A 13,637-nucleotide genomic window follows, 5' to 3' on the forward strand; every position below is an offset into this window, starting at 1 on the left:
CAAAGAAAAAGTTATGTTTTTTCAATGTGGGATAAAAAACTTTTTTAGTTTAAATATTTTAACTTAAAAACTTAACATAATATCTTTTTAATGTGAGATAAAAAACTTTTTAAAATATTATTTTAAACTTCATAATATGTATAAGCTATATTTACATGGATTTTTTCATATAAAATATTAAAATTTTAATTTATTTTAATTTTTTCGAGTTAATCCAAATTGACCCGGGTTGACTTATAAAACCCCGGACTCGGTCCCTTAGCCAGATCAACCACGGGCCGGGTTTAATAACTATCATCTTAACTTCCCTTACACAGTTGCATTCTAAGGCATTTTCTGAACTTTCCAATCCGTTTTATGCGTGCACTCATATCCGTTTTCTTCTCTTGATATGCGTGCACTCATATCCGTGTACCTGTTTCAAATGAGGAAATGAATTGCCTTTTCTTTTTCTTTTTTTTGCCGACTTTTTGCTCTCACAGAATAAGAAAGATTTAGTGGTTGAGATTAGAAAAAGATTCCCGAGGTGGTATAAAAGAGCATTACATTGCCCTTTTCTTGATACCAACCACGCAGCCCTTCCTGCTGTTCTTTTATTAACCGTGCAGCCTCAACCTAGCAATCCAGGTCTGCATGTCTCCACTCATCTTTTTGTTTTATTACAAATGCAGTTTTTTTTTTTAAAAAAAAAAAGATTTTAAACGAGAAGGAAGGTGCCCACCCTATTCTTGCTATCTCTGTATCTCCAATTATGCTTGATTTTTCCATTAAGGGATGTTATCTGCTGGAAACCAAACCATAACTTGCAGTTATTTCAATGTCTTTTTCATCACCAACCAAGTCTTTATCAATGTTAATAGCATCAGATTTATGGCCGTCAATGTCAACTGGAGCAGACTCGTGACCCTTAATGACAATTGTCCCGTGTGGCCCCAGCATTCCAATCTCCCAAATTCAGCTTTGATTTGCAGGAACTCGAGAGGCAAGGCGACTTGCAGTTACCTGTTACTGTGTTTTTCTTTTTCCTGCTGCTCGGTGCTACTGATAAACTAGAACGCATTTGATTAGGTTTACCCACCTTGTACGAGTTGGAGAGTCTCTCTCCGTGAACAAATTTCAAATTTCTATATCCTCTTTTTACTTTCTGAGATCCTCTTCTCCCTCCCTTAAATAGGCAACCGAGGATCCTGAGGCCCTTGAAGATGCTAAAATAGAGATGACGGACCAGTTCAGAATACGCTCCATTGAAGGCCATTGATTGCCTCGAGACTAGGGGTTCATGAAGGTTATACTACTTCAAGCTATTCATGGCGATGACTGTCACCGGAAAGCTAGAATGTACATAAACTGTGGATTACAGCAATCGTTTCTTGGGTATCTGTCTAGCTTTTCTATAAATTGCTTTTCTATATATTAAAATCTCATGCATGGGGAATAAATGTAGAGCAGTAGACATGGCTTTCATGACAATGAATGACCCACTTGCATTATAAAAGGCATCGTGACCCACTTGCATTAGAGCTTTCATGACAATGACTGACCCACTTGAATTACAGAAGGCATTGTCAACCTTGGCTATATACCATCATCTATTCATTTGCTGAAGACAGGCGAGAATTGTATCGGTGCTCCTTTCTACAGATGTTCTAGTGGATTAGGAATAAGCTCCATGATGAAAAACAGCAGCAGCATTCGTAATGACAAATCCAAAACCCTGTATCCAATCAAACAGATAAAGATGCATAAAAATTACATTTGTCAAATCCCCATTTCCGAAACATGAACATGTTTTTTACGAGGACGATGCCATCTCTACATCACTGTGTGCAGGAAGTACAATGCCTTCCGAGAAAATGAATTTCTTTGTTGCACCAAAAATGTTGGCCATCTGCAGAACCACGGTTTGACATGCGGAGGCATTAGGCTGGAGAGATGTCGGAAGAGATGGCATGCACTCAGGATGAAATTCCTTCTTCCCAGAGGATGGTGCAAATAGTGTCAACACTGCCCGGCAAAATAAGAATCTGCAAACGGAAACAGAAACTTAATCGCATAATCAACTCTCAGGTAATTCGAGTTTCTCCTGGTATCTGACACATCCATAATGGGAAATCTTTGAAGGGCAAGCTCTATTTCCATGCAATAAACTAGAGGGACCATCAAAGGGGAATGAATTTTGTCAGCTCCAAGCCCCTGGAAATACAGTTGATTCCCTCTCTAATGGACTTGTCTAATCACTGTTGCCACTTAATAATGAAGGGAAACAAAATCTATAAATCACTCGAGTCATAAGGAAATACTAGATTTAGAGTCAAACACTTTTAGGTTGGATATGATAACTCAAGCTATTGATTTTTGTTGTGGTTGTAGTTATAACAGTGACTCTGGCTATGGTGGTGACCTTGGAGAGGGTTTGGTAGCATGTGCTATTGAAATATCTTTTCAAAATCTTGGACTTAATATTTCTCAATAATTGAAAAAGCTTGAGAATATTCCTCCATCTACTCACAGGGACCAGCAGCTGAAGTGCCTTTATTTTTCCTGTCAGTACATGTGATGTCATCGCTTGGACAAGCTTGTCAGTGCCTATCAAATATGCAACTGTACAAGGACCAAAAGTTTTAACCTAGCAGGACCCATAGAAACAATTGAATGGTACCTCAAAAGAAGACGCCTAAGAAATGGGTCGCCTAAAATCTGTGCCCAAACAGGATCGAGCATGTCTGATGTTGCCAGAGTCAAACCCCAGGCATTCAATGATGAAGAAAGCAGCTTCTCAGCCTTGTTATATGTATCCTGAAACCCATTTAATCAATTAGTAAACAACAGAAATTAAATCACCGCGATTGAATTAGAATGGGGTTAAATCTTACCATTTCGACATCAGGTCCTGACAAACCAATTAACAGACAAAAAGCCTGCAGAGGAGTTGTCAGAAACATGGTGAGCAGACTACCACTGTGATGACGAGAAGAATCAGCTGTGGTAAGAGGAATTGAACAGCTTGGTGAAAGGATGATCGCAGCTGGCTCTCCTTTCTCAGCTCCACTTATTGCCTACAAAAGTTAAGATCGTGACATGACCCAAGTTAAGGTAGTTGGCATTCTCAAATTGATGGCCATATCCTCTCAAGTAAAGAAGATGATCCAGGTCAAAACTCGTTATGCTTAATTTGAAGGATAAATTAAAATGCATCTCCCCTTTCCTTATAAAATAACAATAATAAAGAAAGCAATTAAAGCTTTTAGCCAAGTTTACAGAACAAAGTTCGGGCACCTTGCTAGTTAGCTTCTCCATGTTATTCAAAGTATTAAAGAATTTTCTCCACTGTCTACCACAAATGTACTATTCAGTTGTCACTTTTTCAAATCCACTGACATGAATAGATAAGACTTTTGAAATGATCAATTTTAGATTGTCCATTTTGATTTTCATTACACGTGAAGACCTTTACATGTAAAACCATGAGCCTTATAACAAAGTCAAGGAAATACATCTACAAGTTTTACAAAGCTTAAGAAAAGACATACTTGCCTTGAATGCTTCGCTGCTATCACTGTCAATGACTATAAAAAGTGGCCTTCTCGAAAATGGGATTAAGTCAGTGGGATAAATGCTGTTTAATCCTGGAAAAGGATTAGTTTAATGTCAGAATAGCTCTCCAGAAATATTATCCAGTAGTGTAATGGCCAGGTCTAGTTCATCGATTGATGAGATTTAGATCATACACTTTTTTCTGTTAACATAAGTGACCTTTATGCATTATTTACCGGTCTCATTGTACAAACAGATATGAAAACTTCTCTTAAGTCCCAAGCAGTGCCCTTTAATGGTGAGAGGAGCTGCAATATAAGTCCTTTGAAAAAAACTTTGCACAGTAGTTGAGCCTCTTTAATCATCTTATGTTCCTTTTCCCAGTCTGACATGAGATGCTTTTTCAATATTCATTCCATTCAGTTATGCCTAGAGTAGTGTTCAAGCTGATGATGTGATGTGAGGGGTGATATCATTGTAGGAGAATGGCATCACTTTGAAATTTGTAATTTTGAGCAAGGAATTCTTAAGCCTTCGAAGGAGCAGATTGACTTATGTTATGTGTGAAGACTAAGGTTTTGAAGAGCTTGTTCACTTTAGTTTTCAATTTTAATGGAAGCTATTTCTTGTGATCCTTTCTAAAGTTCTTGAAAGTTTTCTTTTTCTTTTTTTCTTTTTCTTTTTCTTCTATTGTATTTTGCCTCTGGTGCTGTCTTGTAAAGAATATTTCTCTTGTATCATGTTAAATCCTTTTTTCAATGAAATTAATTTTCAGAAATGCATTAACAATTTAAGCAAATCAGAAAGAATCATTAAAAAAACACATTTGGGTAGTCATGCATAAAGATTTGGCTTGTAGATAGTTCTTTTTACTCCGTCATGCTAAGCTAACATCCAGCTTGGTGAAAGAAGTATATTTGTCGAGAAAATATTACATGCAAGGAATGACCAATAAAGTTCTAAGAATATGAGGGGGGAAATGCAGTATATAAATGGGAATAGCAGGGTAGCAAAATAATGGACAGGTAGAATTACTAATTTATTTCCTTAACTTTGCACCAAATAATTGATCAAGCTATCACATGGGGAGCAAAACGGAAAACTGGTTATTTTTGCATCAAAATAGGTGCATTAAGCTGGCAAAGTTCATGATATTGTAAATAGTACCTCCATTCCCACGTGTACCAAAATGCAAGCAGTCCGATTTACTTTGCCTTGAAGAAGGATTTGGAATATTACTTGATGAGCTAAATGGAGAAATGGTGACTGCATCCAAGTACATGGCATGAGACTGAAAGTTTCTCACTGTGTTCTCTGTAGTGTTGATAGAAGTTCCAGCACCTGAGGGAGGTGAAATAGTGTGTCCAACTCTTCCTGAAACAATTTGAATGATGTAAGAGGCAAGCCAACCTTGCATTTCCTTAAATAGAGGAAAAGGGTGGGCTTTGAGCCCTGAGATAAAGCAAAAGTACACGGCAAAGGTCTGAGATAAAGCAAAAGTACACAACCTGAAGCAGACAAATATATCAAGATAACTCCATCAGGGGCTAGCTCCTCACAAATTGTGCCCAGAACCTGCCCAGAGAAAGCACAAGTCCATCATGAAAGTTTTCAACACGACAGTCCCACAATTTGGCAATTAATGACATCAATTATCTGCTTCATGAAAGTTTCGAGGCATGAGACCTTAATTCCCCTAGTGTTGCACATCACAGTTTTTACATTTCAACCAATCGCTTTAATCCTGAACTCGTAAATTTAACAATGGACCATCCAAAAGCAGACATTTCAGTCAGTTATTTGACTAGGATGACAACATGAAACAATCTTCATTTGAATGACATATGTCTTGACTTGGATATTGCATGACAACACAAGTCAACAGAGAAAGGACAGATTATTGGAGCTCAAGCAATGATGGAAGGAGCTGATATATTACACCATACTCACTGCTAAAAAATGAGTTACAGAGGGTCGATACAGGACAGCTTTCCTTGAGTTTAGTGGCAACGTAGGATCAGCTATATCCTGGGCATGGTTAATGCGACTGGACCCTGAACCCCCATTCTGACCAATTTTAGCGCTGCTGGACTGATAAAATGAACCACTTGGTTCCCACTCCAGGCACTGAAGCATCCTGAATGTGTCTACTGTCAGCTCTGAAAACTTGACCTGATAAAGAAGCAAAACAGTAACAGTTTATGCATGCCATATAACACCATTTGGATAATACAAGTCAACAAAACATCTCAGTTCAAATCATACACACAAGATCCTTCTGTCGATATGGACAGAAGGGGAGAAGGAACCTTAATACCTAACCTCATTATGATGGTAGCTGCTCAATATTGCATCTCGTAATTTTAAGCTTCTTCTAGTTGCAACACGTGGTAGTGAATCTGGATGAAGATCCAGTACAAGACTATATCTTAAAGGCCTGATATTCATAAAAGCGGTGTCAGCTTTCAAAAATCTGCTTATTTCCTGAACCACCAGCTTCCATTCTTTAAAATCAGTTTCCTGGAAACAAGATCGAAAGAAGGTCATCATTCACCACTCAATCCAAGTAAAGGCAAAAGCAGGATAGTGATATTTTGTTGTCATTCATGAATTGGTAATGTTTTGTACACTATTACGGCAAGAATCCATCATGTAGGATGCGTATTTGCATAAAAAGTCACATGAGTTAACAATTTACACAACTGAGATTATATCATTATCTTAATCTTAAAAGGAAAAAACACAACTATTTCATGACAATGTACATGATGAGAAGCAGTGCTAGTTACACGCTTAAAGCATATCATCTGTTTAAGATAGCACAACACTGACACCACTTCACTATTGAGCCTTGGCTAATTTGAAACATGTTGATTAATGATTTTCATCTCCATGACAAATTCATAAACATCAAGATCAAGACATGATATTTCAAAACTTAAGTATCCAGACATCTGATCAAAATCAGAACGTAGAAATTAAACAACATAAGCTATAAAACACACAAAATCTCCCTATCAAACTCCAATTCTCAAATGTACATAAACTCAATGAAACAAAAAAAAAAAAGTGAAGCAAAGAGCATTCATAATTCATTGAAACCAAGACAACAGACAAGAAAAAAAGAATGACCTGGAATGCCTTCCTACATTCATCAACCAAGATTTTGAGTAGATTAACCAACTGGTGAACCATTTCGCGGCGGTTCCAAACCAAAGAAACCATCAGAAAACGAGCAAAAAACCTGAGTTGTTTATTGGCCAGATTAAGATCCTGAAACAATCCATCTTTGAAATACTCCCTACTCAAAATTGCTTCATAAAAAACATAGGATTCAGACAGATAGCTGGAATCACTCGTCCTCATATACTGCCCGTAATAAAGCTGAGCAATCCGCGATGCGATCTCCCCTATCTCCCATCGTTTTAACCCCGCTTCGACCAGTTTCTGCCGATTTTCCTGTTGAAATTTCCACAATTGCGTGTATACCTTGAATACCTTGTAAAAATACGTATCATACCTAACAGCAGCAGCAGCACCACCACCACCCAAAATAAAACCATAATTAATTAATTAAAAGAAAAGGAAAAGTTAAAGAAAGAAGAAGAAGCGAGGAAGAACCTGTTGCGTTCATAGTAAGGCAGGTCTCTTATTTTGGAGAACTTTTTATCGGCTTTATCGACGAGAGACCAATACACTTCGCTCACCGGAATATTACTATTGGTATTGTTGTTCATAATTTGTTGTTCCGTCATTTGTTTTTCTAGGGTTTCTAATTGACTCACATAATCATAATCGATTTTCAGATGATCTGATCGGATAAAAAAAGGTGGTGGTGGGGAGGACTGACCTGTTACAGGGAAATTCCGGTGGAGAAAGGAGGAGGGGAGTTAAGAGGGCCGTCCCCTTCAGCATTAGCGAGCTCGAAAGTGGAGATGGATCTCTGTTCAAACTTTAACTACACAATAAGTCCCTCGGTGTTTTGTTTTCTTACGTTTTAGCCCTAATTGTTAAACTAATTTTGAGAGAATGAGCTCAACTTGTCCTTATATTGAATGACTAGTCTCCAATCTGTCCTTGCAATTCTAATTGCTCCCAGTATATCCTTATATTTTATGCTATTCTCTAATTTAACCTTCAAACAAATATCTTTATGTAAAATTTAAGGACAGTTTGGCTTAATTCTCCTCATTTTTTAATGAGTATTACCTGCTTTAAGGTTGTTTGGTATCATGTTTTTACCTGTGTTTTGAAAATATTTAGAATGAAAAAAAAATCATGTTTTATTTAGTTTTTTTTTTAATAGTGTTGATATGATAATATAAAAATAAAAATATAAAAAATATTATTTTAATATATTTTTAAATTAAAAATCACTTTACACTACGTACCAAGAATACATTTAGATGCTGTTTAGTATTATGACTGCGGGTGAGATTCACCTGTAACCACACATTTTTATGTTTAGTAAAGAAAGCAAACCTGATTTTACTTGGTAGAGCCTACTGATTTTTACTGCCCAGCTGCCTTCTCATGGTAATTTTTAGGAACAGTGGAGCTTGCAATGTTCTGTTTTTTTTTTTTGAAAAATCAAAGAGAAAAGTTTAGTTTTTTTTTCCCGAACAACACCAGTGCAGTTAATCGTGAACAATTTTTTTTTGGTTTTTTAAAAAAATTAGTTTAAGGTGAATTAAATTTACTCGTACTGTGATGAAATTGTAAATTTTTTTAAAAAAAATTGTGTTGTACTCGAAAAACTAGTATTTAATATTATTTAATAACACTACATAAATTAGAAAGATATCGCATGATGACGTAACATTTGTGGAATTTGATCACAATTCCAATAATAAAGATATCACAATCTTTATTATTTAATAACACTATATAAATTAAAAAAATTCAGTTTTGTTGTTGCGCGCTTAAAAAACCATGAAAAATATAGTCATTGTTAAATAGATTTCGTATATAATAACATTACATATAGTTTAATAGAATAATAAAAAATATTTGATATAGTGTAGTTAAATCTACAATATTTAAGTTAAAAATCATTTATATATATATATGTTAATTATTTTATAACCTCAATTTTAAAAGTATTTTTTTAATCAAACATGTTAAAACTATTTTTTCTTCAACCTCAATTTCAACCACAGTTTTAACCAAACATCTATTTTTTCAAACCAACCTCAACTAAAAGTACTTTTTATAAAACAATTTTTTTTTAATCACAACCATAACAGCTACCGCAATACCAAATACACTCTCAGCCTCATGATTAAGAAAGTTTGTATCTTTTCTTGAATTTTAAAAATAATAGATAAAAAGGTTGTTGGTTAATCATATTTTAATAAAAAAAATTGGTATTAATAGGTTATATTTGATGAGATAAGTTTTATTAAGATGATTTTATGATCTTGTTTAGCTAGAAAAAATAGATTAAAATTAATAATTTTTTGTTTTTTATTTAAATTTTTGTTTTAAAATTAATTTAAAGGTATTTTTAGTTAATAAATAAAGTATTCATACATGCACCCCACTTTCCTCTTCCAGCCGTTATTGATGACGGGAATCTAGACACCTAGGTGATGTACCGTCGACTCTTGATTTGTCATAAAAAAGGGTGGACAACTCTTAAAAAGAAAAAAAAAAATTAATGCCACCTGCGGAGACCCGCTTTATGTGGGGTCCAGGCTTCCTTCGTATATATACTTGGTAGATGAACTATAAAAAATTAACACGAGAGCTGCTGACTGGTTATTGCTTGATGCCCACCTAGTTCTGTTTTGCTAGAAATTTATAATATACATATGATGATGTAATAGCATCTTCAAAGAGAGATTTTATATTAAAAAGCTAAGTTGGTAAAATAGTTTTTTAAATAATATAAAAATAGTTTTTTTATTTATATATATTTTAATGGTAAAAAGTCATTTTAAAAAAATCAATTATATTTTAATATATTTTATATTAAACTAATTTTAATATAATCATATAACTAATTTAGTTATTTTTTATATAATATAATCATGAAGTTTTTAATTATATAATTAATATAAGTAATTTATAGTATAGTAATTAAATTGAGGCACAAGATTTTGAGATTTGCATGTCTAATTTTTTTTTTAAAGAGAAATAAAGAAGGAGACATTCATCAACAAATATACGTATTTTATCTTGCTTTCGGTTGTTCTACATAAAAATATAAAAATAATATTTTATAAAAAATATATATATATTTTAGCTATTCATATAATTATTTTGTTGAAGCTATTAAAAACTAATAGGTAAAGAGGTATAATTTTTTGGTTTTGGCTATCCCACTAGCTCTTGCGATGGAGTTATTTTAATGATAGTGATTGGAATTAAGTTAAATTGTAAAAAAAAATTAAAACAAAAAAAATTATATTATCTATTACCAATTAATAAAAATTATTTAGTGATGAAATTTAAAAAAAATAAGGAAAAAAAACAGTTTATTGTGCATTTAGTCATACAACATTGAAAATATTCAGACAACTCACACGGCATTGCAAAGTCTGATTTTTTTTGTTTTAATTATCTCACACTCAAAAAAAAAAAAAAAGGCTAGCATCATGATTATCCTTTTTTTTTTTAATTTGGTGTCCGGTAGACTTTTGGGGATAACCTTGGCCTAGGGTGCACCATTAAGGGGACGGCACGTTGTAAAGTCAGACCATATGCCTCGTCCATGTTCAATTTCTCCGGTACCAACCCATCGGCCAAATCCCAGTCAAAGGCGTGGATCAAAGTTGCAGTCAATAGCTGAACCATACGCAGCCCGAGACTCATCCCTGCACAAATCCTACGCCCAGCACCGAATGGTATAAGCTCAAAATCATTTCCCTTAACGTCAACATCAGCCTTTTCCCCACCGGGAAGAAACCTTTCGGGACGAAACTCAAGCGGCTTAGTCCATACATCGGGGTCACGAGCTATGGCCCATACATTCACCAAAACAGTCGAGCCCTTCGGAATGTGGTAGCCACCAATCTCGCAGCTTTCTGCGGCAATGCGTGGAAGAGACAACGGTGTTGAAGGGTGGAGCCGGAAGGTTTCCTTGACCACGGCTTGGAGGTAGGTGAGTTGCGCCAAGTCCAATTCAGTTACCAGACGGTCTCGACCGACGACGGAGTCGAGCTCTTGTTTGACCTGGGCCAGGATGTCTGGGTGCCGTATAAGCTCTGCAATAGCCCATTCCACTGTGCTTGACGATGTGTCGGTGCCAGCAGTGAACATATTCTGCAACCGCAAGTCAGCTCTGTTATGGAGGTTGACAAGGTGCTTTTCTATTGTTGATTTATTATTTTTATTATTAATTTTTAATGATTTAGCTGATATCAACAATTAATTACTTTATTTTAACACTACAAGGCAATAGACTTGTTTTTTTTACTTGATAGTAAGATATATTTTCCAAAATAAATTACGCATTGATTGAAATTAAATGTTTTGTTTTAATGATTTTAAGAGCATATTCTACTAAATTAATACTAAGAAGGCATCAGAAATAAATACCAAGAGCAATGCTTTGATTTCAGTGTCAGTCAGCTTCCCTTCCTCACCATCAACATCCTGCTGCTCCTTCAGAGCAATCAACGTACTCAACAGATCAGTGTGCTTCTCTGATCTAACAGAAGCAGTGCTGCTGCTGGTTTTATGCTCCTCTACAATGTTAGTCAAGAAAGCATCAAATCTCTTATGAAGCTTCTTCATTTTAGCTGCTACACCCTGCAAGTCAAGCCACTCCAAAGCAGGAACAAAGTCACCGATGTTAAACACACCAGCCAACACCATTACCTCCACCACCATTGACTTGAATTCATCTGCCTTCGGGTCACCATCACCACTGCCGTCGCCGAACACGCGCCTCCCTAGCATCACCCTCCCAAGAGCGTTAGCTGTGCAAACATTGAGCAATTGACCCAAGTTCACTGGTGTGGTTGGACCTGCTCTTGTAAGTGCCCCTGTAAGCACTGCCACTTCCTCCTGCATGTGCAGTGTGTATATACAAGGTCAATAAACACATCAAATAAAAAACCCAAGTCAACGACCAACAATTTGCAATCGATTACAAAGATAACTTTAATCAATGCTGGGTTAGGAATTTCTTAGAAATCTGATGAAGCTAGTACCTACTACCTCCATTAGCGAGAAGCAAAGAATATTAGTCCAAAGCCAAACGCTAGCAAGTAATATTATTCCAACAAAAAAAAACCATTTAAGTATCCAAACCAATCTAAACAGAATAATAATAAATAAAAAACATTACATACATACATACATACGTGTATGGTTTGTTTGGTTAATTTTTTATTAGGAAAAAAACAGGCTTATTACTGCACCAAGGCTCTGCCAAGGGGCAAATGCAATTATAGAAGTCAGTCCCGATTTGTTACAGTATCTGCCCTTACCAAAGCAGAATAATTAATAAGTCACGCAGGCGCAGGCGCAGTGCTGTACAGATCAAGATATATCACAAGCGTTAATTAAGAAATACGGAATGAAATGAACTTAACCTGTCTAATATGTCTAAAATCATCCAAGGACTTAGCCGAGAAGAGATGGACGGAGCTGATCTTCCGAAGCATGCGCCACCGTGGCCCATAGGGTGCAAACACAAGGTCTTGGTAATTATATGCAATATGTTTGGCACCGGAGTTTGGTGGCCTGCTAGAGAAGTTAGAATCATGTACTTTCAAAAACTGAGCAGCCACAGAAGCCGATGCCGCCACCACCACGTCGACGAAGCCGAACCGGAGGTGCATGAGAGGTCCATAAGTCTTTGCCAGGGCTGCCATGGAGTGGTGAGGCATAGGCCCCAGATGGGGTAGGTTTCCAACTAGGGGCCATGGTTTTGGGCCTGGTGGAAAGGGTTTGCCGTGACGTTCACGAAGGCTTCGCAGCTGAAGAAGGCAATAGACGAAGATGGCTAATAGTGCCGAGTAAAGTATTAGAGGAGACATGATTATCTCTTGTTTCCTGTATTAACTTGAAATGCTTAGAAATGTGAGATTTCTAATTAATATATAGTATATACATATAGGAGGGGAAGACGGAGAAGAGGGAGACTGAGAGATGGTTGTGGTAGGTTGGCAACGTGTGGAGAGTAGAGGCGCACGTGAAAGGTTATTTCTTATGTTAGCTAGTAGCTACGTGTTCTTTAACTTTAGTGAGACCATGTTTTTGTACAATAAATAAAATATTTCTCAAATTCTGCGCCGTATAATAATAATTTTTTTAAAAATATAAAGAATATATTAAGTGTTTTGGTTCTCAACAATCTAATTTTATTGGATTTTACCGGCAACATGGCAGGCTCAACGCTATTGAATTAGTAAACTAAGAATATGTACATTAATAAAACAATAAAAAATTATTAATGATATTTCAAAATAAAACTTGAAAAATCAATAAAAAATAAAGATATTAAATCTTGAAAAGTAAAATATTAAATTAATTGAATAAAATAAAATAAAAAAAAATAACATGTAAAGCTACACATATTAAGAATATCATTTAAAAATAAATATTTTTTATTTTCAAAAACATAGATTATCTATATAAAAGATATAAATAAAACCATAGATGAATCAAAGCACTCTAAAAATTAAATACATAATAAAAAAATCAATATCTTTTGAAAGAGATCCCTGAACATAATAAAAAAGAGAAAGTTTTGTCTATTTTTTTATATAGTTTTTTAACCAGTCATGTCACTTTATTTTTTCTCAATTGTATTCTTTAAAGTTATATTTTCATGCTAACTATAGTTATCAAACCTGACCTAGAGGTTGACCCGGCCAAGGGGTCGGGTCCCGGGTTACACGGGTTGACTCGAGTCAACCTGAAAAAATTAAAAAAAAATATTTGAGGTTTTAATATTTTATATGAAAAAAATAAAAAAATAATCCATGTAAATATATGCTATACATGTTGTAAATAATTAAGTTTAAAAGATTATTTCAAAAGGTATTTTATTCCACGTTATAAAGATACTATCTTATTCTTTTAAGTTAAAGTATTTAAACCAAAAGAATTTTTTATCCCACATTGAAAAAATATAATTTTTTTCTTAT

General features: G+C 35.1%; 2 protein-coding genes across 3 annotated transcripts; both read right to left on the bottom strand.

Annotated features, from left to right (window-relative positions):
* Positions 1 to 1,670: 1,670 nt before the first annotated feature.
* LOC133670140 (uncharacterized) lies at positions 1,671 to 7,537 on the bottom strand. 2 transcript variants are annotated; one of them, XM_062090627.1, is made up of 11 exons: positions 7,385 to 7,537; positions 7,156 to 7,306; positions 6,667 to 7,054; positions 5,857 to 6,054; positions 5,485 to 5,706; positions 5,043 to 5,109; positions 4,702 to 4,908; positions 3,535 to 3,626; positions 2,874 to 3,056; positions 2,660 to 2,796; positions 1,671 to 2,024 (listed from the first exon to the last, which is right to left on the bottom strand). In XM_062090627.1, the coding sequence occupies exons 2-11, from the start codon at positions 7,287 to 7,289 to the stop codon at positions 1,793 to 1,795; spliced, it is 1,860 nt and encodes a 619-aa protein (XP_061946611.1). In that variant the 5' UTR covers positions 7,290 to 7,306; positions 7,385 to 7,537; the 3' UTR covers positions 1,671 to 1,792. The 2 variants fall into 2 exon arrangements, with proteins under 2 accessions (XP_061946611.1, XP_061946610.1); XM_062090626.1 differs by having other exon boundaries at positions 7,156 to 7,518.
* Positions 7,538 to 9,996: 2,459 nt separating this feature from the next.
* LOC133669732 (flavonoid 3'-monooxygenase-like) lies at positions 9,997 to 12,626 on the bottom strand. Its single transcript, XM_062089975.1, has 3 exons — positions 12,078 to 12,626; positions 11,077 to 11,547; positions 9,997 to 10,800 (listed from the first exon to the last, which is right to left on the bottom strand). Exons 1-3 carry the CDS (start codon positions 12,522 to 12,524, stop codon positions 10,153 to 10,155), a joined length of 1,566 nt encoding a protein of 521 aa, XP_061945959.1. The 5' UTR covers positions 12,525 to 12,626; the 3' UTR covers positions 9,997 to 10,152.
* Between the last annotated feature and the right edge of the window lie 1,011 nt (positions 12,627 to 13,637).

Source organism: Populus nigra, chromosome 12 (genome assembly GCF_951802175.1).
Source record: "Populus nigra chromosome 12, ddPopNigr1.1, whole genome shotgun sequence".
Taxonomy (NCBI): Eukaryota; Viridiplantae; Streptophyta; class Magnoliopsida; order Malpighiales; family Salicaceae; genus Populus; species Populus nigra.

Excerpts from the sequence above, each read along its gene's own strand:
- LOC133670140 (XM_062090627.1), bottom strand. The coding sequence starts at position 7,289 with ATGACGGAACAACAAATTATGAACAACAATACCAATAGTAATATTCCG. Across the intron at positions 7,055-7,155 it reads CCTTACTATGAACGCAACAG|GTATGATACGTATTTTTACA; the intron begins GTTCTTCCTCGC and ends TGCTGCTGTTAG. Across the intron at positions 2,025-2,659 it reads CTTAGGCGTCTTCTTTTGAG|ATTCTTATTTTGCCGGGCAG; the intron begins GTACCATTCAAT and ends TTCCGTTTGCAG.
- LOC133669732 (XM_062089975.1), bottom strand. The coding sequence starts at position 12,524 with ATGTCTCCTCTAATACTTTACTCGGCACTATTAGCCATCTTCGTCTAT. Across the intron at positions 11,548-12,077 it reads ATTTTAGACATATTAGACAG|GAGGAAGTGGCAGTGCTTAC; the intron begins GTTAAGTTCATT and ends CTGCACATGCAG. Across the intron at positions 10,801-11,076 it reads AAATCAAAGCATTGCTCTTG|AATATGTTCACTGCTGGCAC; the intron begins GTATTTATTTCT and ends TTGCGGTTGCAG.